This window comes from Atta colombica, unplaced genomic scaffold (assembly GCF_001594045.1).
Source record: "Atta colombica isolate Treedump-2 unplaced genomic scaffold, Acol1.0 scaffold222, whole genome shotgun sequence".
Taxonomy (NCBI): domain Eukaryota; kingdom Metazoa; phylum Arthropoda; class Insecta; order Hymenoptera; family Formicidae; genus Atta; species Atta colombica.
This window is the reverse complement of record NW_017259319.1, coordinates 641,691-664,703: the sequence shown is the minus strand read 5'-3', so window position 1 is coordinate 664,703 and position 23,013 is coordinate 641,691. Positions and strand designations below refer to the sequence as shown.

Sequence of the window (23,013 nt, the reverse complement as noted above, 5' to 3'; positions counted from 1 at the left end):
CAAATTAAATAATATTGTTATTAAAATATCATTTTAGAAAACTAACAATTGTCTCTATTTGACAAATATTTTAATTCTGTCAATCTGACTGTCAATTTTGTTTTTTAATAATAATCCATTTTACTAAATCATTTTAAAAGAGCACAAATTAATAGCATATTTTAAATTTGAGTTGCACTTAACTATGTACAGAATTAAATGTGTGTGTAGTTAAATTATAAATTATATTTTTAGTTTTTTTTAGTAGAATAAATTGACCGTCTCTATCTTGATTTAGTAAATAAGAGAAGTTTTATATAACGTGAACAACATGCAATGACGTTCCTCATGTCAATGTAAAGAAAAAAATTCGATAATATTATAAATCATATTTAAATTATGCAAGCATTCTAAAATAGTTAAGAAGTTACGACACGGCAGTGGCAGACACGGGTTAGAACGCAGATATAAAAAGTAAATAAAGAAAAAGTAAATGAGAGGAAGCTACTAGGGATGAGTGAAAGGAGTGTAGTCAGAGAGGGTAGAGAAGAAAGACAACAATGAAGACGAGGGTCGGGTAAAAAGAAAAGACGAATATCCACTGAGGAAGACTAGAGGAGAAACGGGAACAAGGGATGGGAGGATGAGGGAAACGGCGACGAATGAAAGAGGGAAAAAAAGAAGAAGCGGGAGAAGCCGAGGCTGGTAATTTGGATCGAGTCGACCATCTACTCAAACCCCGGGTACTAGTGGCAGCCGACCCGCCCCTGTATTCCCTTCCCCCCCTTCGTTAAAATCTGGATCTTAGTCGATCTAAGTAGACCTTAAAGTAGGATAGTCTGTTTGGAGGATAACGTGGAGCGCGCATAATATTCGACCCGATTCGAAAGTATGTCGCAAAGATATTCCACTGCCAGAGTAAGAGTGAGATTATGCGTATAAATGTGTAAATACACGAATATATAAACCGTTTACTTCGAATAGCAATAGTATAAAATAGACTTTAGAAGCTTTATTAAAAGAAATATTATCGCATGAATATATATTTGTATCTCGTTTATTTATCATCCTATAAAATTGAAGAAATTAAGAAATGGGAGAGAGAAACAGAAGAAAAAGAGAGAAAAAGAAAGAGAACCCTAAAAATAAAAATAATTTCATATATTGTGAGACACAACAAAAAAAGAACAATTTTGTTAAAATATATAAAAATTTAGCATACACAGATCTGAAAACAATTTTGTTGAACTATCAAAATAATTAAGAAGCTCCAGAATAATGAAAGCAATACTATACAAAATTTTGATATTTTAGCAATCAATTTGAGCGTCCTATATAATCATTTTGATAATTCAACAAAATTATTTTCAGATTTCTATTAAATTTTTGATATTTTAACAAAACCATTCTTTCCATGTGAAAATTTTGTAAAAATTTATAAAACATCAAAATAATTATATAGAATGCTTAAAGTGGTTGCTAGAATATTAAAACTTTTTGCAGCATTTCAACATTTAAGCGATCTACATAATTATTTTAATAGTCCAACAAAATTTTCAGCTATACATTTTCAGTTATACATTTTTGAATACTTCAGCAAAATCATACTTTCTATATATTTAAGGATAATAGAATATCTATATAACTTCAATTAAATCAAAATATCTCTCTTTAACAGATAATATAGTATAATTTATTTAAATAATTCATAGTAATTTTTAAATAATTCATAAAAGTAAATATAATTAAATGTGCTATATTCGATAGATATACTAGCTGGCTTTATTGATATGACTCGTAACTTGAATGTTTAAACCTTTAAGTAAAATAAGCTTCTATAAATTAAAAATCTTTTAATTGTTTTATAATATAATAGCGAAACGTGCATTTTATAGAAAGGGTTGAAATGAGATTAGTTATCGCTATCTAACTTTGTGGACGATTATATGGATAGATTGCAGCCAGACGAAGCTAAAAGCCGCGGAATTAAAATTAGAATTCCACTGAATGGAAAACGCTGCAAAAAGTCAGTATAAGTAAAGGGCAAAACGAAAGAGCTTGCAAGATAGAGAGAGAGAGAGAGAGAGAGAGAGAGAGAGAGAGAGAAAGAAAGAAGGGAGGGAGAAGACAGAGCATGAGAAAAGCGTACGAGTTGAAGAAAATACGAAGAGAGGAGACACCGAAAAGGTGAAAAAAACGGAACGTGACGAGAAAATAGAGATTGGTAATTCGAATCTAATCGAGTGCGAACTGGAGGAACTAGCAGTGTCCATCTAGTTGTGTCTTAAATCTCGATCTTCTGCGATCTAAGTAGCCTATAAACCCAGATAGAGTGCTGATACGATAAGAAATCCGGTAAGGAAATGGAGAAAAAGAGTTTGGATGGCACAGAAAAACAAAATTAGATAAAATGTTGCCGAAGTCTAACTCGGTGATCGATACTCCTGCGATACAATTGCGTGATCAATTAGTCATAAAAAAAGTAAGAATTAAAATCGCAACTCTCGTGTGGCTAGAACAGAAAGTATCTAAGCACTGAAGAATAAGGATCGGAATTCGCCCAGGGGCAGGAATGGCAAAGAAAGAAAAAGAGAAGAGGTGTTCAACGAAGAATTAGCCGGTGTGATACACGAACGATAGATCCGCACGCAACACATACACGTACGCATACATAAGTAGACGTACAAGGAACAGCCGCCTTCGAACGACGAACGATGTGGCATGAGAGATAAAATACCGTCGGAATTAAAATTACAATCTCCGTGGATACGACACGGCATGGCAAAAAGTAAACGTCGGCCGGGGATAAAAACCCGAGTAGTCCGCACAGAACAGCGAGGCGAGGAAGATGAAGCAGATTCGAAGAATAGGAATGCGATAAAGGGGAAACGATGAAGGAGCAAGGAAAGGAGGAAAAAGGAAGAAATAAGGAAAGGTAATTCGCAGTGACGATCGACGAGGATCGATTCTCTTTACGCAAGCTGAGGCACCTGCGATGTCGACTTACGTCACTGAATAACCCTTTACTTCAGTGTCTCTCAGTTATATAAAGAAAAATGCTTTAAAAAAACAAACCCCATCTGACCTCGTGAGCCATTTTATTAAAATCCGCGTAAAATTATTTATATGGATAATTCAGTGAATAATTCAGTATCCAATATACATCGAAAATAAATTTTATATTGGAATTATTTTAATACACAATCTCGATGTGTGTGTGTTTATCTCTCTCTCTCTCTCTCTCTCTCTCTCTCTCTCTCTCTCTCTCTCTCTCTCTCTCACTCACTCACTCACTCACTCACTCAAATAAAGTTAAAATGTCACTTTTTAATTAAGTTATCAATTTTCTCTGTTTCATAAAATCATGTAGGATCGTAAATTGCATATGGAAAGATATCAATATTTTTAATTTTATTGTGTCAAAAGAGAATAATAAAAGTAAATCTGTTACGAGAAAACTTGAGAAACACTTTTACTCCTTTCAATGCGATATGCCCATAGCATTTCCCGACTTCGTCGATATCGAATTCGAAGGGGGGGTTGGTGGACAGGAAAAGATCCAACCTGCGAGAAACCGGAAATTGGAATCTTAAATCGATCTAAATCTTCTTTATTGCCGAAGGACTCGTCGAGAAAGTCTCCTTCACAACCGTCCCATATCATCACATGCTGGTTGACGTGTAAACGTAACGACGACTGGTTTCTCGTCGTTCTTCCATTGTGAAACGGCCTTACATTTGTGCGACGCACCGATCTCTCGAGATCGAGATTCGATCTTACGCCTGGTCAATCATGCTGAAAAGTTGATCGATTCGGACGTCACAATCCGTTTTCACATTCCTCTATCTTACATCTGTGTCGTAAAATCGCGTAATTCGTGAGATTAAGGCAATTGTATTTTAGTAAATAATAATCAAACTGCATATATGTTCAAATCTCTCTCTCTCTCTCTCTCTCTCTCTCTCTCTCTCTCTCTCTCCCCCTCCCTCCTCTTCTTCCCTCGATTATCTTCCTTTAATCAAGTTGCAATGTAGTTGCATATACATATACACAGAAAAAACAATTTTGCTTAAATATATAAAAATTTAACCAGATATAGATCTAAAAATAATTTTACTGGACCATCAAAATAATTATCTAGAACGCTTAAATGTTAATTACAATGCCGCAAAAAATATTAACATTCTAGCAATCAGTTTAAACATCCTACATACAATAATTATATTGATGCTCCAAATAAAATTATTTTCAGATCTGTATCTAACTAAAGTTTTAGATACTCAGCAAAATCATTTTTTGTATGTAGGCAAAATAAATATACCCATATATATATTTCTTCTAACAATAATCAACGCAAATTATTTTCGTGCGTTTGAGAAATGCTTGTTCTAAATCAAAGCGACCGCTCACTAATCCTGATGAGACCCGTGGCGAAATGTGGCCACGTATCGTGGTGCGACGCATTATTCAGCAGAACTTAATAAATTCGCATCCCTCTCCCTTTCGCTCCTTTTGTCCCAGCGGGCCGTGAATTCTAATGGGTTTTATGCCACCGGGTATGTATATACGAAGGCACAATGACTGATATGCCAACGGCGCGAACTCGCTTGGTCGGTTATAACGCATAGTTCGGTAAATACGGAATCGAAATTTGGTGACATTGCTATATAACGGACAGAGAAAGAGAGGAAGTGAGATAGATGAATAAAAGAGAAATAGAGAGAGGAGAGAGAGAGAGAGAGAAAATTTGTGATACTGCATTCGCCGCAGGATTTGCCAGTAGATAGTCGATTACATGCCTTGCTTGCTTATTGCGCGCTTTGAACGCTGATGCTTGGAGACACATATAACAGCATTGGTGACGGCGGCGAGTGAGAGTCAAAGCGAAAGATTTTAGTGATTTTGCTAAAGCCGAAGCACGATGAGAGCCAAAGGTCACCGCGAGCTCTGAGAGAGGTTGAGCTTTGAGCCAGAACGATTTCATGCTGTAGATCAGAATTACTATTAGCAAATATTAATCAAAAGTGAACGTAATTAACGTCATAGGATGCAACGATCTAGCAGATAAAAACAAAGTGATATCAACGAACATTGAGAGAGATTTAAACGAGTATATTATATCCCGTATATTATAAAGAATTATAAAAGAATTATAATTTTTTTTATATTTCAAAAAGTATAAAACACTGAAAATTGCATAACATAATATACAAGATTACAACAAATGTTTTTATGTATCTACGTAATATATGTATAAGTACATAACATTTAGCTCTAATGTTTAAACGTTGCTTCTTGCTTTCTGGCTTTAGCTAGCAAATAAAAAAAAAAACGCTCATTTTTCAAAAGTTAAATAAAGCGTATTTTAGAGAATGATAAATTTCGTTGTCATTTCATCTTCTATCTTGATATATCTCCCTTTTTCTTCTAATTAATATTCGCCATTTAATATCAGCGCCGATAAAATGCTCAACGTGCGCGGCGCGCAAATATTTGCACGCACAATCTGCAAACCGCCAGCGACTGAATTTGCAACGTAACTACTTGAAATTAAACGCCGCCCCTCTCTTATTTCCAGGATCTGCGCGCCTCTTGCACGATGCGAGAAATGAGAAAGACAACGCCCAATAGAGAGATTTACTCAAGTTACACTTTGGATCGCGTGGCCTTAAGGCAGCTTAAATTTAATCGATAATTTATCTCGTTCCCTCTCGAATACTACAAGCGCCTCTATTATCCCATATTTCTTCAATAATATTCTTAGTTTATAATAATATTAGATATAATAATATTATATAGAATAACTTGCAAATTAATAAAAAATTTAAGATAACACATATTATATTTAATTCTCAAATAGCACACTTCATCCCAGCACACTGGTGAGAATTGGAATTTTGTGATTCCATTCATTTATTTAATCATGATAATATTCTTCAAAATACTTTTTCAAAACCATATTTTCTTGGGGTAAAATTTCTCAACAAAGCGATTGATGCAACTCAAATTTAATTAAATTATTATTAAATAATAAAAAAATTGTTATTAAAAAAAGATATTGTGGGGAAAATGCCAATGTTTTGGAAATTTTGCTAGTGCGAATTCGCACCAGTGTGTATTTATCCCATTTAAGGGATAAATATATGTAAAATATCTCAGGATTATTACCAATTCATAAGATAGTTCATGCGTTTCTCATTTCTCCGGAGAAATGCCAAGATATTTCAACTCGACACAAATACCGATGCCCAGCGGCATCGTATCTCGACAGTGGCAAAGTATCGTAAGCATGCCTCGATCGGCCTATCTGCGGCCGCATGTTCCTGAATCCGAAATATTCGTAGGATTCCATCGACTGGCCGGCTCGCTCTCCAGTTTCGACGTCGCGCCTGTGTGGTAATCCTGTTTACAATAGCTGATTGCAATAAAATTTACATGCACCGGCGCTGAATTTACATGCGGCGGCAGTTAAATTCATGCGCGTCGCGCGCTGCACACGCAATTTACATACGCTATACGGGAGGGGAGCCCCGAATTTTATGCCGCGCGTAGCGTTCACACGTGCTTCATTTCCCGCCCTTCCCCCTTCTCATCCCGCCCTTTCCTCGCCAACTCTCTGACCGTTCATCGCGAACCGGAGAGTTCTCTAATATTTTTTTTTCGCACGTATCCCTCTCTTCCTCTCCTCCGTCCCAAAAAAAAGTTTCAGTACGAACGAACCAATTCGCGATATCGGGCGACGGCGAAAGAGGAACGCGCTCGTGTCGTGCGAGCCGCGATATCCGCGATTTACTGTCCATTTATCTGCGCAAGAATCGCCGAGTGATAAATTTCAAGTATCGCGCTTAAACGAGCGCAACGTTTTAGCACCGCTGTTCGTCGGAAAAAAAAAGCGGCTCATTACTCGGATTCGCGTAATTTTGAAACGCGAAATTTACCGGCAGCCCGATTATAGCTGACCCGATTATGACTCGTCTATCTAAAAGGAAAAAAATATGCTAATGAATCATGTTTTCAGGCAAAAATTGAATGAATGATTTGAATAAATGCAAAGGAAATTTCTGTTCCAATTGTTTTTACAAAAGCGCGTTTTTACAAAAGTCTTTCTTTAAAGCGTAATCAATTTGCAAAATTTTTGGGAAATTATTAAATCGTAATTCTGATTAAAAGAAGAGATTTACAGATTAAGGAATCGTTTCATTCCATAGTTCATAAAATATTAAAAAATAAAAAAATAAAGACAATTTTACAATTCCTAACATTAATCTTTGATTAATTTGGCTACCTTTATACCAGAAGACCTATACGTGGTCTGACGTTATATCACGACTCAAAGTAAGTCTAGCCACCAATCGTTTTTACAACGTAAATGACCTTTTCATGGTCTCAGCACCATTTACTAGTTACACCTCCAGCTGTTACGCCTTTACTATAGCAAGAAAATTAGTAAGTTTTAGATTGGGTAATGCCTGAAGTTACAGACAGTTTTAGATCAGGTTACAAAAGAAAACGAGGTTTGGTTTAAAGCCAGGTCAAGTCACTTACCAAGTATAATATTTACAGTAAGGGATCTAAATGATTACAAGTTGAATTTAAGGTATAAATGTACTGTATGAATGTAGTCAATAATTAGAATAGAGAAAATAATTTTAAGGCAATGTGTAGTTGGATTTATTCAAATTAATTTTTAAGTAACTCGTTTAAAGATTCGCATTAATATTAGGTATGGGAAAAAGTTCGTGACGTTTTTTTAATGCCATCTAATAGGAAAAACGCAACGAACTTTTTCCCACCTAATATTATGGGAAATAAAAGGAACATTACTGAGAAAAAATAGTCAATTTTAATAAATATTTAGTTGAATACTGCCAATTAAATATTTATTAAATATAAAGACATATTTATTTGATACAAGAATCATTAATTTAACAATCATTCTTTTCAATGAACAAATATTTATTTATGATAAATTATTACTATTATACTTTTTTTTTCTCAGTGTAAGGACAATTAAAAAATTCACGAAATAATTACATGAAAGCAGTTATAGGATAATACATTAAATGCCAAGAGAATGAAGAATTTTAAGTTCAAATCGCAATTAGTTCCGTTAAGTTTTCGAGAATCGTTAATACTTCTTACTGTATTTATTTACTAAAATAAAATATATATATCTACCTCTATAAGTACCAAGTCATCGCTAGCTTGGGTGAAATTGAATCAATTTATAGATTAATGATTATGACCAAGTTTAATTCTTGATTATAGTAAACGATTAAAATTTTTTAGTTGCCCTGAAATAAATCTTATAGGTAGGAGTCATCAATTAAATTTTTAATCAGTAGTTTTAAATTAAACAATTAAAACAAAATTAATCATTATATAACTATGATTAATTCTAAACTATAATCAATTGATTGAAAATCATTACCTGCCGCTAATTAAAAGATTAATCATTATTTATTAATCAATTAATTTTTAGTTAAGCACAGATTAAATCTATAATTAATATCTTCCACTAAAAAAAATTTTTTATATATTATTATAACGTTTTTTAAATATTAAATATTACGAAATTATATGAATTATATGAATTATATATATGATATAAAAGAAAAAAACTTGAATTGACTATATATTATTTAATACATTGAGAGAGATAATCTATGAATACTTTTCGTGATGAGCAGTTTGCAGTTTCTCTTGTTGAGGAGATCTCGAAGTCATCCTACTTTACCATGATTCTTTGCAAGTGAATTTAGCAAGTGTCTAATGATTTTACAATTGGAAAGCATCGAAAGTGAAATTTGAATTCGGATCGTTCTATCGATAAAATGCGACACATCATTATATACTATTACATTAATGTCGCATGCACACATAAACATAAATTTTTATAAATGATATGTGTCTTATCACATAAAAAAAAATTTGAATTATAAGACTTAAACAGTAAGGAAATGTGTGCAATGTCTTTTCCAGTTTAGAACTATAGAAAAATAGAACAATTTATAGTCATCATCGATTTGAATATCTTTCCGACATGACAAATACATTCTTCAATAATAGCCGTAAAAATTATAAATATATTTTTTGAAACGTGACTAAAAGTTAATGATTAATGATTATTATTTTTTTAATCAACTGTGTTTAATTACTTCAATAATTGACTAAATTAATTTGTGATTGTACCACATATATTATTATTTTTAATTAATTACTTTAATTAAGCCGAACTTTAATCAATTAATCATAGATTGTTTGACAATTAATTTCATTAATTGATTATATTAATTATCGTATTAATGATAATATATATTTTTAATTTTTAGTTGATTATTTTAGTAAACTAATCAATTAATGTCCAACACTAGTCATCACTTGGTTTTGTTCCGATTATTTCCTGTTATATCTTAATCCCACAATATCCTTAAAGCTTCCATCGTCTGAATTTCCGGATAATCGTATCCTCTAAGGCCTTTAATTCGATAAAATTAATTCTTAAGTAGATGGATTAACTTAATCAAGTTTTACATATACAAACTAATTTAATCATATTAATCATATTATTTTTCTTAATATATTAATCATATATTGAGAGAATCGAATTATATTGGCAAGTTCCTTCACGCCTGATCGAAATTCGCGACGACAGATCGCGCATGAGATCGTAATTTTCAGCAAAATGCCGCCTCAATAATCGAGATTATCCTGCTTCTAGTCGCCCGCTACGTCGCGTAATGCGCTTCGTAAAACGTTCCGTCCGGATATAATCGGCGAGTTATCGAAAATCCCTCGTTTATTCCCTCGCGCAAGAAGAACGTGTTAAATCGTTTCTCTCGCGAGGACAATCTCCTCGCGGCACGCCCCCATTTCGCGCCATTTCGCCAATATCATCGGGGTTTTATTATTTCAGCTATAAAGTTTATCGTCGAAAACATGCAGTGGCTTGTTGAAGCCACGTATTCGCTATTCCCGCAACAGGCGTACGAAATATCGAAGTGTACACGTCGATCGAGCATGTGTAATATTTATCGCCGAATTTTTATTGTGCTCGATAAAGCGTCCAATTTCCGCACGCGATACCAAATACGACGTGATTTTTTTCAAGAACGATTTCCGGTTAACTAGTGAGTGATTAGCACAGCAGTCGCTTCCGTTCACTGAATAAATGCAATCTTCAATATGTATACGTTCAATTTTGTAAGCTTCGCAAACGAACGACGTAATCCTATCTCAATTGAGATATCATGAATAATATCTTATGACTTCATTGATCTCGTGTATCCGTAATATGAAACTGCTACTAATCGTGTCTACCAATATAATCGACTTTTCGTGAACAAGATCGTCATCTGTCCAATTTATCTATCAAACCTTAATATTAAATTTCTCAATAATCATATTATAAAGTAAATTTTCCTTGAGATGCACTTTAACTTTATCTAGTGAAGCTTTTCATTTCAAAATTTTTTTCACTTTCAAATATTAATTTTATCAGAATTCTAACGCAGTGTTTCTATATAAGAGAACTTTATATATACGTTCGATAAAAGAGTAGACTTTAATGGGAAAGGCGGTATGATGGGTGGTCTATGCATCGTCATTTAATAATAAAATCGTCCATGATTTAACTACTACCTGAATTCATATATATATTATGTGACATCTCAATCCGATCGAAAGACGCACTGAAAAATAGATGTGCCCACACGTTAAAGTTCGTGCGGAATCAGGATGAGAAGCACGTTCCATTCGGACGGTGATATCTAGAGGCTTATTCTACTTTTCAATTGTGACGACTGTTTCTAATCATGCATATTCGCATAGCCTTGTACTCCTTTGTAGCCGCGAATGTACGTAATTAAGGTAGAAGCACGTAGAACGACCGTTTCCCTTTGCATTATTGAAGAGCTGAACTTTGCGTTCTAATTCTTCGAGCTTTATCGAATCAGAATTAAAAATTGAAAACGCGCCATATGGAGATTTACTAATCTATGAAAAGCCGAGAATGAACCGAAAGATTAAAGGTTAAATGGAGAAATCACGCTAATTAAGTCCCAAACGACGTTTGTAAACGTGTTTTTTCCATGCAGTCGCATCTATCTACAGTTTTTAAACGAGATTTAACAGCGCCGTTAGGTAACATATCGCATTTCTGGATTAAAAGCTCTTATGAGAAGCTCGAAACAGTGATATCAAAGGAGAGCCGACAGGCATGTCATGTGCATGTAACTTTGAAGAAAAAAAAACCGAGAGGATCTGATAAAGCATATTTTAAGAAAAACGAGTTTGTCGTGTAGTTCTACCGCAAAAATAATCGCGACGCATCATTTGATGGAAAAAAATAGCTCAGAAAAAGCGAACAAGACATTGTGTTCTTGACTTACTAGATAAAAGATAATAGAGAAAAAGAAACATGTAAGAGAGAAAGAAAATGCCTGAGAAAGGAGTTTTTCTTCTTTCAAAGGCTCTTTTGGTTTCTTCAGAAAAACAAAGACATTTCAACTGTCTGATACATATATTTGTTATCGTCAGTTTCATAAATGTAAAATCAATTTGTTATTTACGTATTTAAGTATTAAATTTTTGATACTTGTTTAATAATTAGGTATACATATTTTTAAAAATATTTTCTTGTTATACTTGTTCATAATTCCACGCTAATCGTAATCGTAAAAAAATTATTTGAAGAACACAATAAATCAATAAAAAAAATAAGTACAACATATAGTAATGTATAAAATTTCTTTGATACAGATATATCTAATCTTTATATAGTTATCATCATAACAGTAATTTATATCTTCTTGTTCCGACATGTTTATTTGTTATGTAGATACACTGTATTCTCTATTATTATCTTATAAATGCCAACTCACCTCTATATATAGTAGTTGCGCTTTGCTTTTTGTTCTTAGAGGATTTATTCCAGAACATAATAAATTTCCTTCTCTTTCTCTCTATCTCTTTCTCTTCATTCTCTCTCTTTCTCTCTCTTTCTTCCTCTCTCCCTCCCCCTCTCGACGCAAGTCGGTTGTGCCGTGCACAAACACAGCGACGCAACGCGATACAGGATGCGAATCCTATATTACAACCACCGGCAAGCTATTACCTCTGGGTTCTTGTGCAACGTGCATGGAAACATAATGGGCGCATAGTGGTTGGCTGACTGTTACATTATTAAGTAGTTGAGTGCACGTTAGCTGCGAAGTGCTGTCAGCCTCCATTCAGATGCGGCCCGGGCGAAACCAGTAATTTGGCGTTAGCCGGAAGGACGAAAGTTTCCGGAAGGGGGAGGGGGAAAAAGAGAACGGGAGATCGGAGGCGCTCCCTTAATCGATTATTCTCTCGCGGCAACCGCGATAAACAATGTTGTGGAAAACTTTGGGAGGGTATTACCCCTCCCGTCATCTCTTACACCTCTTCTATCAAGTAGAAAGGTAGCCGCTGCCGCTACAGTCCAGAAAATTTTCGAGCGTTGTAGGAATAACGACAGGGAGGTGGGAAGAGGCCAGCCAACGCGGGAGGATCTCTTTATTCTCTCTCTGTCGTGGCGATCCGATTAAAAATAAATTCCGCAAATGCTTGCCACTCGTAATGGCGGGCTACGGGAAAAGATAAGGATTCTTAAGAACTGTTTTGTCTATTACGTTGCATTTAATGGGAACTTCCTGTCCCAAGACACCAGATAATATCCGCATTGTCTACCTATGAAATGCAGTGGTGGTTTTGCTCTTGCACATTTCTATAGGTACAATTACACTATCTTCGTTACAATTTCTTCGCTGCATTAGGTCGCATACTTCTGATTATTATTAATGCACTGAGAAAAAGATCTGGTTGAAAATGGATGAATCAGAAGATCTCATTGTATTAATCGAAATTTCGTTTATCTCAATTAGAATTTAATAGATTTAACTAGAAAATTCTTCCAACCAGACATTTTATCTCAATGCACATTTTATATAAGATTTTTTTTATTTTTCTTCTACCCTTAATATACATCTTCTCTAATACATATTCTCTAATATATATCTGTTCCATATATCGAGATAAATGTTGCCTACTATTATTATCGCGTTTGTAGGACGTCTCCATTTAATGACGTATTCACGAGTCTGTCAATTTTCGAGAATCCCTTTCCTCCTCCTCCTTCACTTCATGAGGCGGAAGTTATAATATCGGAAGGCTTAATTCCACATCGGAGAACCTCGACGACGCGGTTTCTCGCCCGTCGGTCGACTGTCTCTCCTCAGCGTGACAACGCGGCGCGGCAGCGACGGCGGGCGAGGCTCGTTATCGATTTCGCGAGTGCCACCGAGAGTGACTTAGCCTATTCGTTGCATACGAAAGACGACGACAGCGACGGCAGTGGTGGTGCAGCTTATCTCCCGCCGCTCGCAGCCCCGTAAGACGTGCTTACGCGTCATAGATTCCATTATATTTCTCCTGCTCGCGAGCGGCGACATTAGCGTATCTACCTTTGTGATGCCTTTTATCGCGCCCACCGACGGAGTATTCTATTGCGTGTACTGTATAAATGTACGAAAGCACCTCTTTACGCGCCACTTTACCGTGATGTTTGCCGGTCGCGAACTCGCTATGACGGCGGATTCTAACACTTTCGATAATGTTGTTGGATATTAAGTTATTATAGGTTAGAGAGATTATGTTGGCTTTACGCGCAAACTACTTAATCACCGGGGCTGTTCAACGCGTTATCGTCATGTATAAAAGAGCAAAAATGAAAATACTTTTTTAACCGTCCACTGATACTGTTGGACTTTAATCCGAGAGTAGTCATTTAATTTTTGTTACATAAACAATCTAGGGTATTTTCACACTGCAATTAAAATCTGCAATTATTATTAATAACATATTGTACATTATTAATTGATTTCCAATTTATCTTGAGAATATTATGGATATTTAATCAGTTTTCAGTAAAAAAGTAAGTAGAAACCAAACAAATATTAAATGAGATATTGTAAGCATGTTAAATAGCTTATTGTTAAATAGCTTATTGTTAGTATAGTACTTCTAATAAATGAAGATTTTCATTAATTACGCTTTTTTATTGCGAGTTTTCAATGGAATTGCATATTTAAAAGTTCGTAAAGATTAAAAAATGTGTAAACAATATCTATACAAAACACTATTTTATAACATTTCACATTCTTTTCGCTGCTGGGATATAAAAACACCCCAGACTATTCCCGGATTAAAGGCAGTCCATTTTTTGATTGTGAAAGTTCTGATAGATAAATTGAAATCTGTAATAAGTAAAAAATTTAACTTGTATGGTAAAATCTCGTTGTTAAAGTTTTCATAAGTATGTAAAAACTTTTTTTAGATTTTTATACAGTCCAGTACCTCAATTCTATATTTCTTAAGAATAGAACCGAGAAACAGAACAATATAAAAATGAGCACTAAAGTGCATTCGAAAATCCAGGTTGCAGACAAAGGATGAAAATTTCTTATTGTTGTATCAATTTTATCAAGAATTAATACCTGCTGGTATTTGAAATACTATCGCGTCTTTACTAAAAATTTATATTTAGATGGAAATATTTTTTTCGATGGAAGAAAATAATTTAGCTGATATCTACGATATATTTTGATAATAAATTTAAACTTTCCAGAATCGCTAAAGACATTGTCAATATCAATATCGTCACCGAGATAGATGACGTGATAATATATATCGCTCGACTCGACTACAGACGATATTCTAATTGAACCTTGAATCAGGATAAAAGACGAGAGCACTCCTTGTCTGATCTCAAGCTAACGGCCAGCTCTAATCTTCTCCACGGCTTCTCTCCTCTCAGGAAATTCTATTATATTCCTGGCCAAAGGAGTAGCGCGCTTAATGCACCTCCGTTGCATTTCGCGAAACCGAATACACCGCCGTTCCGTGTCCTGTCCCATCGTGTCTTGTACTATGCTATTCTATCTTCTTGCTCGTCGAGTCCTTTCGTTGCCAACCTTCGCCAGTGCGATATGTCAAGAGCGGAAGGTAAACCCCCGCGCGAAAAATACGCACGGAGATACCGAGAAGTGGCACAGCTTGGCACTTCTATGCCTGCGGTCATGTTTTCGTAATTAATCGGGTGCGATGTTTAACTTTAGGCTTTTAGCGCGGTTTAATATTTCAAACCGTGCGTTCTCTCGCAGCACCGGCGGTTTCGCACGGAGCCGTGGCACAGAGAAATGCGTCGCAATTTTTACGCGCTCATGCTCGCTGTCGGAGAAAGAGATGAGAAACATAGAACGCAACGTTATCTCTCGGGAGTTATTAATGCAACAATCGACGTAGAAGTATTGCCTGAACGTTCAGTTTTTGTTTCTATTTCGTTTCGCGTATAAACTTTGTTAATCTCAATTTCATTCTTATTTTGAATCTCAATAAATTTTTGCGATCACAAAATCTCCCCCTAGAATTGCCGGAATTGATAGAACTTATCACTTTCAAAAATTCTCTATTAAAAATGGACCAACCAGAAGATCATACAGATTCTGATCATATTGGTAAAAATTCTAGGATTACCTCAATTAAAATTATATAATAGATTCAATCAGAAAATTCTGACTTGTCCATTTTTACAAGAATTAAAGCAATTCTTTTTCCATACATTGTGTTATACACAGAATTGCCAGAAGATTAATATATATATTCTAAATTATGTTATACTTATAATTTTGCGATAGATCAGAAGATGCGAAAAATCTTGAGTTAGCATATTCTCTTGATGCTCCATATTTTTCGATTATCGAGATTTTCATATTACCTTTCAGACTCGATCCACGATAAAAGTTGCCTATTTTTACATTATATACTGTACGCATAGTACGGAACTTTGTAACTCGCGAGACAAGATAAATTTTGAATAATGCATCCTAAGATTACTGCCAAGCGTATGCCCGAAAAATTCACAAGACCGGATGGGCTTCTTGCTAAGAGGACGAATTATATCACGGCGCGGTAGGGTTGGCAGCAGACGTTATTCAACACTCGAGTGGACAGTCTCGTTACATCAATTACGGATATCCATTAGCCTAATTAAGCCTCGCGACACGCGCGCGAAACTGCACCATTCGAGGTGTAACTCAACGAGACAGACGCTGTGAGAGAAGAGATATTTAAAAAATGAAATAATAATAATAATAAACATGAATTAAAGTCAAAGTGGGGAAAAACGCAAACAAATTATAACAATATATATTAGGAATAAAAAAAATAAATCAGGTAAAACAGAAAGTGAAACTGTAAACAGAAAGTGTAAACGATGTGAAATGTTGGCGAGAGGCGGATCGACGTAGATATACGTACTAAGGTGGTGAAATATACTTTGCTGAAAGTTTCGACAAAAGCCGAATACAAGCCTCCTTCGCGCCGCCTTATGGGAAATTACACGATGAGTTCGTCGGATAACCTTTCCAAGTAACTCATCCACTCCTCTTTTCTCGTTAATCCCCTTTTCCACTTTGTCGAGTCATTCTCCGACCTGCGTTTCTCATTTCAGGAAGGTTGAAGATCTCTTTTTAATGCCTGCTGCGATTTTTCCTTCAGCATATTTGAAAAGTATAGACGTGTTATCTCGACAGGACGATGATAAATTTAAGGATTAACGCGATAATTCTTTGAACATGACCGAATTTTAACAAAACTTAAATCGATTAATATGCACAATGTTGGTTGTCAGCATACTTTTTTTCGATTTTTTTTCGGTAATTGTAATCTAGTTCTATTGTAATTTTCAATGCTACATATCTTAGAAAAAAAAAGAAGAAATAAAATCTTATATTTAAAAAAAGGCAGACTTTAAAACTGATTTTTGTTAATTACATGCATAATGGAAGTTTAACATAATTTAGTAATCATGAAATATGTTGTCCTATGAAATCAAAACCGTTAAAAATAAGTTTGAGTATATAAAATCGATATATTAAAATTTTTTCTTCATATTCTTCCTATAATTATTAATTTATTCTAATTTCGAATTTATTATCCCTATCTATTCGCAAGAAATTAATATTAAAAATAAAAATACTGACTTTTATATTATACTATGTAGCATTCCAACTTTCAAAAAACATGTATAGAATACTATAAACTATATATAGAATACTATAAACAAATAAACTGTGTTTTCGGAAGTGGAAATGCTAGCGTAACGTCAGCACTTCCACTTTTGCTATTAATTTCTTATGAATAGATAGAAGCAATAAAAATTCGGGACTAAAGCAATAAATTAGCAATAAATTAGCACTTAATTATAACATATATTGTAACATGTTTTAATGATAGAAGTGCTAGATTTATAAAGATAATCAAAATATCGATATTTCTGCGTTCTCTTTGGGTTCATCTCCGCCTCTGATATTCACAGTTCTGAGACATATACATATCTGAGATATGTATCTTTGAATCACGGTCGTCAGGACGTAACGGTGCATTGGGGCGCGACCGGAAACATATGCATAATGCATATAATAATACATATGCGGGAATCTCAGCGTCAGGAAATTCGGTGAGATTGCGAGAGGAGAGAGGCAGAAAGAGAGATATATATTTTAAATTGAATTGAGAACGTGCTAATGAGTTTCGCAAATTATCGCTCCTCGTGAGTGCGACTCGACACGCAATAGCAATTCTCATTTTATAATATATCGAAATAGCTAACTAATAATTGTGCAATTGAACCATATTGTGTACGCTTTTCTCGCAAAACTTCATCAAACAATTGCTTTATGAAAACCTTGTCTCATTCTCGATGAGCTTTGAATATATTGTCCTATATAAATATATAGGACTTCGCAAAATTTGCGACTCAAAATGTTACATCAAGATGGTTCTCGAAAAATATAATGAAAAAAATTTGTTTTTTATTTTAAGCTGTTTTTGAAATATAACAGTTTAAGGAAGATCCTGTTTCAGAAATGGAGCTCAGAAATGGAACAAATTTCAAAGAATGTTTTTAAATTGTAACTCCAATCAATTTTATATATATGTATACATTTTATATTAATAATCAAGTACACATTTTTATTAATGTTTGGCTGAATTATGTACATTGTCAGAACGTAATATCGCGCAAGATAAAATTGATTGATTATTAATTTGTGAGTTATGATGTCAATGGAGTTGAAAAACACGAATTCAAGAAAAATGCTAAATACTCACGTTTAAAGTTTTAGATACTAATACAAAATTTTTGTATATTTACAGTTAATTTCTGGTTAATCTGTATTCATGATCCATAAATAGATGTTCTTTATTGTGAAAGATTCTGTTTCCTTTGAATGCTTGAAGTTTTTCGAATACAAATACATCTCCACAAGCTGTGCGAAGATTCCTACCTGAGTGTGTCAAATTGTCAGGCTATTTGCTAAATCGCTTACAACTTTATCAATTTTTCGAATTTCAAAATCGTACCTTAGGAACATCTTACTTGAATGTTTCATTATAAAAATATGAAAAAAAATCAATTTCTATTATTTTAAGGTTCTAAACCAGGATCCTTCCTTAAATATAACCAATTACAGATTATGATTAGACAGTCATCTATCCATGAGTCACAATAGTATTATGAGTCACAATAGTATATGCAATAGTATTACAGTAAGTGCGCACTTTGGCATGCTAATATTCACAAGTGATCGTCTAAACTTAGTCTACAATTAGCTATATTTAAATATCTTATTACTTCAAAAGCTATATCTTAAAATTAAAATTATAAATAATTTTTTTACTTTATTTTTTGAGAGAACCAATATAGTATTTTAAGTTGGAAAGAATTTTGAAACATCCTATTAAATCTCAAATGTAAGATCTCTATTTTATTTACATTTATTTAAGATTTTGATATAAAAATGTTACTGTAAAAACTGAATTTCTGAAAAATTTTATATTACTGCAAAGAGTTTAAAACATCGGGATTCTAAAACACTTTACATATACATTATATTGTAGAAGTCTGTAATGCGAAATATATACAAAAGTACGTATATTCTTTGATTGCTTCTTCTTTCAGCAGAAGACAGCACTTAGTAAGCGCTTTGCATTGATTGGATTATACTTTTTAAACTAAAGGACTAGTTTTATCTCGACAAAGAAAACTTCCAACAATTGCAAAATAAACATTCTGCGCCATTATTTGGAATATGCTATTAGTATATCTCTCGAATCTTAAAAGGAGATTCGCTAGTAACATACATAACATCCTTGTCAGCATAGCCAAGACATTTGTCATGAAGTCAGAGTTTCAATCATTGTCCTCGGCAACAAGTCCTTCGTTTTTTCTCACACTCAGTCGATTAATATTCGAATCCCCGTATTAGAAGTGTCGGGGAAAGTTTTCGGGGGGAGAGTGACACGTCTTCAGGAGACGGCGAATTAATTAGTCGGCGGGGCGAACTGATGAAGCCATTAATTACGCTGAAGGTTCAAGCAATTCCCTCGTCTTACGGACTGCCTTGTAAGCGGCGGCTGGTCGAATCCAAAATCTCGAACGATAAAACGGCGAGTGTCTCAGCTCGGTTGAGCCAGGAGAAGGGACGTCACGGGACGAAACTTGGACGAAACCAGACAATGGTACTCCATTAAGAGCGCTTTCATCTTTGGAACGAAATCGGTCGAGTAGCTTGACGATTCTCGATACTTAACCTCAGCCATTCCTACGTTCTCGCTTCCTGTCACGACAGAACGAACTTGTAGGTCGGCGACGCTCGCTGGTAGAGCAATTTTAAGCTCGGCTCTGATTTTAAGCCCACTTCTTTATCCGGAAATGGAAAGGGACACCGCGGAAGGTAATCACGGAGAGAGGTTTTCGAACGCATTGGACAACATAACTGTTCCAGACAAAGTGCTTGGGCGAGTAGAACAATATCTCTCGCGGAAAAGAAAAATAATTTCTCATGCACAAAAATACAAATACTCTCTGAATTATGTACGATGGAAAAACAAACAGATGTACTCTCATCTTAAGCTATTCGTATTTGTAGATATTATATATTATACTTTCCAGCGCGAAAATATTGGGCAATAAAATTTCATATATTTATAGTTAAATAAAATTCAAAGTAAAGAGATAAAACTGTTTTTATTTTTTTTAAATCTTTTAATTAATTGCTTAATAAATTAAAGATAGATTATTGCCTATAATACACGCCATTAATGGAACTAACTCCATTAATTATTTTACATGCTGCGTGCATAAGATTAATGGGCAAATTAATTGTGCAAAATAAATGTCGACTCACCAAATACGTTCTGAAAACGTCGAAATTCAGCTTAGATTGCTTCGCGGTGATTCGGCGATGCTGAAAAAAAGAATTGTTCATATTAATCTAAAAAATAATAGTCAAAAATGTTGTAATTATCATAGACAGTGCGTAACGCATTAAAATGTAAAATTACAGATTCGTGCTTTCAGGCGGCAAATTGAAATGTTCCAACATAACAATGACAGACATTACATAATGTTAAATGCATGACAATACATATTATATGCTACGTTTATATATTTTTATGTTTGGTACGTTCTGAAGTTAGTCTCTATAGAAGACAGAATATTTCCTAATTATCAGTTATTTATATACGTATCAATTAGTATGAAATTTGTTACAATAGTCTCCGATATTAATGATACGTCATAATCACAATCGGTAGTAATAGAATAATAGAACGTTTGTCTAATACTAGAATAAAGCCAGTTTATAGTTGTGTAAATATGCAATCATTGACTACGGCCGTATACTTATTCAAGTATACACTTGTATGTGAAAGAGCGCTATTGTCTCTTGTATCAACATGATTTTGATTATCATTCGGAATCATCGTTACCTATTATTATTTATAATTTGGAAAAAGTAGAGTTGACAATAAAATATAAGTTTGATCAAATTGACTCGGCTTGATTTAGTTTGATCTGGAGTTCGAATACAATCGCAAGATGATCCTCTGCTTCCGGTATGCCTTGCGAACCCGTTCGAGGATCTCGGCAATTCTCGATGCTTAACCTATTCCAGTGCGATCATACCTGATCCTCGTTACAGAACGATGGCGATCAGGCGAGTGTGTGCGTGTGTGTGTGTGTGTGTGTGTGTGTGTGTGTGTGTGTGTGTGTGTGTGTGTGTGTGTGTGTGTGTGTGAGAGAGAGAAAGAGAGAGAATTGCAAGAAGAAGATGGAAAGGAAAGGTGCAAGAAGACTATGTAGGTACTTACAATTCGATCTCTGGTCTAAGCCTTTAATGCCTGCTTATTCGCTCGCCTGGAAGAAGATCCCGAAGAGGTATCTAAACTTTTCGAACGCTCCACGAAAGAGAGCTAAACGCCAAACGATTTTGCCGCCGCCACTCGGGGAATAAATACTTCTTTCCTCCGCTGACTAAGTCGTGGCAATGGCTGTCGATAGCTAAGCGAATTACGTCATGATGGAAGATACGACGTCGATATATGAGCTGTTTATTTTGGAGGAAGAAGGGTACGGACATTCCTACTGAGTTTTACATCTCCATAATAAATAGCCGCGTAAGAAAGTCACGGCAAAAACTTTCGCATTTTGAAACTCATTAAAATAAATGTATACCTTAACTTGTAGTTGAGTTTATTCAGTTGATTTGTATCATAAATAGGTCACACTTCATATATCGATAGAAAATTTAGTGGTATCGACATTTAACATTCAACATTCACGTGTTGTCCATGAATGCATTTATGTTCGTCGTGCAAATAGGATAAAACCATTTTGATATTTGACTTGCACTACTTTTAACTTTTAAATAAACCACAGCGTTTATTCTGAACTATCTCGACAAAATTTAAATCTCGATGAAGAGATTTAAATTTTGAAATGTTAAACAGAAACATGGAATAGAAAATATAAATTGTGTTCATGCTGTATCTGTAAATTCTATTTTAGTCATACTTACAAAATGAGAAAAAAAATAGAATAATTAAAAAAAACAATAAAATTCCTTATAATAAAAAAACTAATAAAGAAAATAAAACTAACAGGAATCGGTACTATAATTAGTGCACTTAAATATTAATTCAATGTTTAAATCATAAAACATTTCGGTTATTCTAGTCTTCATCAGCACAAAAACAAGTGATTGTATTTATACTTTAATTAAAAAATGATTTAATTAAAAAAATCTTATATTGTGTTAATAACAGAAAATTATTCACATGACACTTGATCTCGTTTAGAAGATTTACAATCCTTCAAGTAGCGGAAATAATTCTTGACCGGATATCTCTATCGGCAATGTAATAAAATTGCAGAGCCCCTCTAGAGACAGAGGAGAGAGAGAGAGAGAGAGAGAGAGAGAAAGAAAGAAAGAGAGAGAGAGAGAGAGAGAGAGAGAGAGAGAGAGAGAAAGAGAGAAAAAACAGAAAACAGAAAAAAGGAAAAGAGAAATGAATCTAAAGAGATCGCGGGCATTACAACGTGTACTCCGACATCGACTCGACTTTCCGCTAGGAAAGAAAAAAGATGCGGGCGAGTCAGAAAAGGGAGGCAAAGCAAGCGCGCGCTCTATATCCCCTGGATATCGGCGATTGTGTTTTTTGTCAAGGATCGAAAGTGCCTCGTCTACCCACACTGGTGCGCTTTGACGTTTAACCGGACGCTTATCGATTGCGGAATTTATTTCTTTTCGTATCTCCAGTCTCGGCTACCATTGTCCGCCCTCGCGCTCTCTCACCTCCCTCCCCCCCTCTTTCTCTCTCCTATTCCTCTGGATTTGTGTCTCTCTTTGCCATCCCTTCTACATCCCCAATTCCGCCCTCTTTATCCCGAATCACTGGCCAGGCGGAACCAGTCTCTCATTCCCATTTTGTTTCCGTTCCCCGACGGCTGTACAGAGATAGGTGAGATTAAGCTCCGCGATGGCGCGACTGTGGTTATCAGGAGATTGCATTTTAGCATAATGGTTACGAGAGGCTGCGATTGTAGCTCTGTTTTGAGGGATACGCTGTGATGTTGCGCCGTGATGGGTGTCGGGACATTTATCATGGACC

The 23,013-nt window shown here is 34.8% G+C and overlaps 1 protein-coding gene across 1 annotated transcript in view; it reads right to left on the bottom strand.

Annotated features, from left to right (window-relative positions):
• Positions 1-23,013, bottom strand: part of LOC108687968 — a 232,831-nt gene that overhangs the window by 68,943 nt on the left and 140,875 nt on the right. The window contains exon 3 of the mRNA XM_018194017.1: positions 20,250-20,309. Within this exon, the coding sequence (XP_018049506.1) occupies positions 20,250-20,309 (60 nt within the window). The remainder of the gene's footprint in view (positions 1-20,249; positions 20,310-23,013) is intronic.